The sequence below is a fragment of the Seriola lalandi genome, unplaced genomic scaffold (assembly GCF_002814215.2).
Source record: "Seriola lalandi dorsalis isolate HSWRI2012SDOR001 ecotype SW California unplaced genomic scaffold, Sedor1 jcf7180002054393, whole genome shotgun sequence".
Lineage (NCBI taxonomy): Eukaryota > Metazoa > Chordata > Actinopteri > Carangiformes > Carangidae > Seriola > Seriola lalandi.
In genome coordinates this window covers 27,911-30,009 of record NW_019524946.1, presented here as the reverse complement: position 1 = coordinate 30,009, position 2,099 = coordinate 27,911, and the positions used below count along the sequence as shown (strand labels likewise).

At 38.4% G+C, this 2,099-nt stretch overlaps 2 protein-coding genes across 2 annotated transcripts in view; both read left to right on the top strand.

The window, feature by feature from the left end:
• The window catches only part of LOC111657329 (nuclear factor 7, ovary-like), a 3,253-nt gene extending 1,634 nt beyond the window's left edge, over positions 1 to 1,619 (top strand). Inside the window, exon 2 of the mRNA XM_087174901.1 lies at positions 4 to 1,619. Coding sequence (XP_087031027.1) covers positions 4 to 824 — 821 coding nt within the window. The 3' untranslated portion in view covers positions 825 to 1,619. The remainder of the gene's footprint in view (positions 1 to 3) is intronic.
• khk (ketohexokinase) overlaps positions 1 to 2,099 on the top strand; it is a 9,534-nt gene that overhangs the window by 710 nt on the left and 6,725 nt on the right. The gene's annotated exons all lie outside the window — the stretch shown is intronic.

Here is a 2,099-nt window from a genome sequence, read left to right as displayed (position 1 = left end):
CAGAGGACGAGCTGAGAGCTGAAGACGTCTCATTCCTGCAGAACTACAAGGTTACAGTGGAAAGAGTCCAGCAGCGCCCCCTGCTGGATGATCCACAGCTGCACTCAGGAGCTCTGATAGACCAGGCCAAACATCTGGGCAACCTGACCTTCAACATCTGGAGCAAGATAGACAACATGGTCTCCTACAGTCCTGTGATTCTGGATCCAAACACTGCTCATCCAGAATTCATCCTGTCTGAGGATCTGACCAGTGTGAGACGAGGACAGAGACAGAAGCTTCCTGACAATCCAGAGAGGTTTGATAAATCCCTCATTGTCCTGGGCTCTGAGGGTTTTAACTCAGGGACTCACAGCTGGGACGTTGATGTTGGAGACACTAAATTTTGGTTTTTGGGGGTGGCTACAGAGTCTGTGAAGAGGTCTGAAATATGGAGAATAGGGTTGTCTAATGGTAAATATGAAGCCTTCTCCCCATCAGCACAACCAGTCGTTCTCTCAGTGAAGGAGAAGCTTCAGAAGATCAGAGTTGAGCTTGACTGTGACGGAGGAAAACTGTCTTTCTCTGATCTCGATGCTGATGAGCACATTTACACCTTCAAATGCACTTGTGCAAAGAAGTTGTTTCCACTCATTGTCAATGGAGATGAATTCCCCATTCAGATTTTACCAGAGGAGGATGAGGATGATGACAGCCACAATGACAGCGACAATGACAGCGACGATGACAGCGACAATGACAGCGACGATGAGGACAGTAGCGATGACGACGACGAATTGTTTCAAATGCTATCACCTGATTTCGTCCTATCGGGTTATAGATGAAAATAACAATAATTTAACTGAATCTGACTCTATCTAATGTCATTTCAGTGTATCTGTATCACAATGATTACTCTAGTAGCAGCAGTGAAATAAACCGAGAGCAGGAAAAACACGTGAGATGAACATGAAACAACTCTGACGATGATCCTGTCTGTAAAAGTAGAATCATTTTAATTCTGATCTCAGTTATTTTATCTTATTTTGTTTTTAAATTTTTTGTGATGCTGGTGATTTAGAAACTGAAGTTGTCTCCATTTTTATTCTCCTGTAAATTGCTCTGAATAAGAAAATCTAAATGTAAAATTGTAAATTACTGATGATGCACGTTAGCAGATTAATGTCTTGAGGAAATATGAAAACATTTCCAACATACAGACGATCCTGTATGAGACAGAGTAAGAGACTCTTTATTTTGGTGATTCAGGAACTGATATGACAAAATATCTTATATTTTAATTTGCTCTTTATTTTAATATTTTAATATTTACTCTTGATAGTCCTGTTTTTTTGCCTTGCTCCTGTTTTCCCTTATTGATCCTTGTTATATACTGTAGGTTGCTTGTGTATTTTTGAAAGGATTTCTTCCTCCTCTTTGGCGCCCCCTCCAGTTGGTCTAAATGCCGATAAACAGCCATGAAAGATCATTTTGGGGGTAGAAATGATGTAAAGTTGGTGATTTAGTAACTGAATCTGTCACTACTGTTGCTTTCATTGTAAATCAAAAAAATCAGATACATGTAAACAAAACGTAAACTTTAAATTACTGGAATAAACTTACTTTAATTTTCTCGTCCACATTTCTATTGGAATAAGTGTTTTATGGTATTATAAAGAGAAGAAGATGAATGATTAAACAGCTGAATATTTCAGCCATGGATGGTCTTTGTACCACGAGCTGTTGAAAGCTCTTTCCCTTTCACATCTCTCTGACAAGTCCTGATAAACAAGTGAAGCTTTTAACCATAGTTCAACATGTGCAGGGTCACTATTTGAAACACCTACAAAACTTCAGCACCACAAAGCATTACTTAATCGTAAAAACAAAAACCCAAAAAAGAGCAAAAGAAAATCACATTTGTGTCGTTCTGGAGCTGCATTTGTTGTCTGTCCCAACCCTGGATCTTTAGTTATTAGTGTAGACAATAAATCAATATAGTTTTTACACAGAGTTGATCCCTGTGATAAAACATCTGAGTTATTTTAAAGCAGGTTACAATCTTTAGTTTTGAATTCAGTTTGATTTAGATTATGTCTGAAAAATCAAAGTTAGACCTG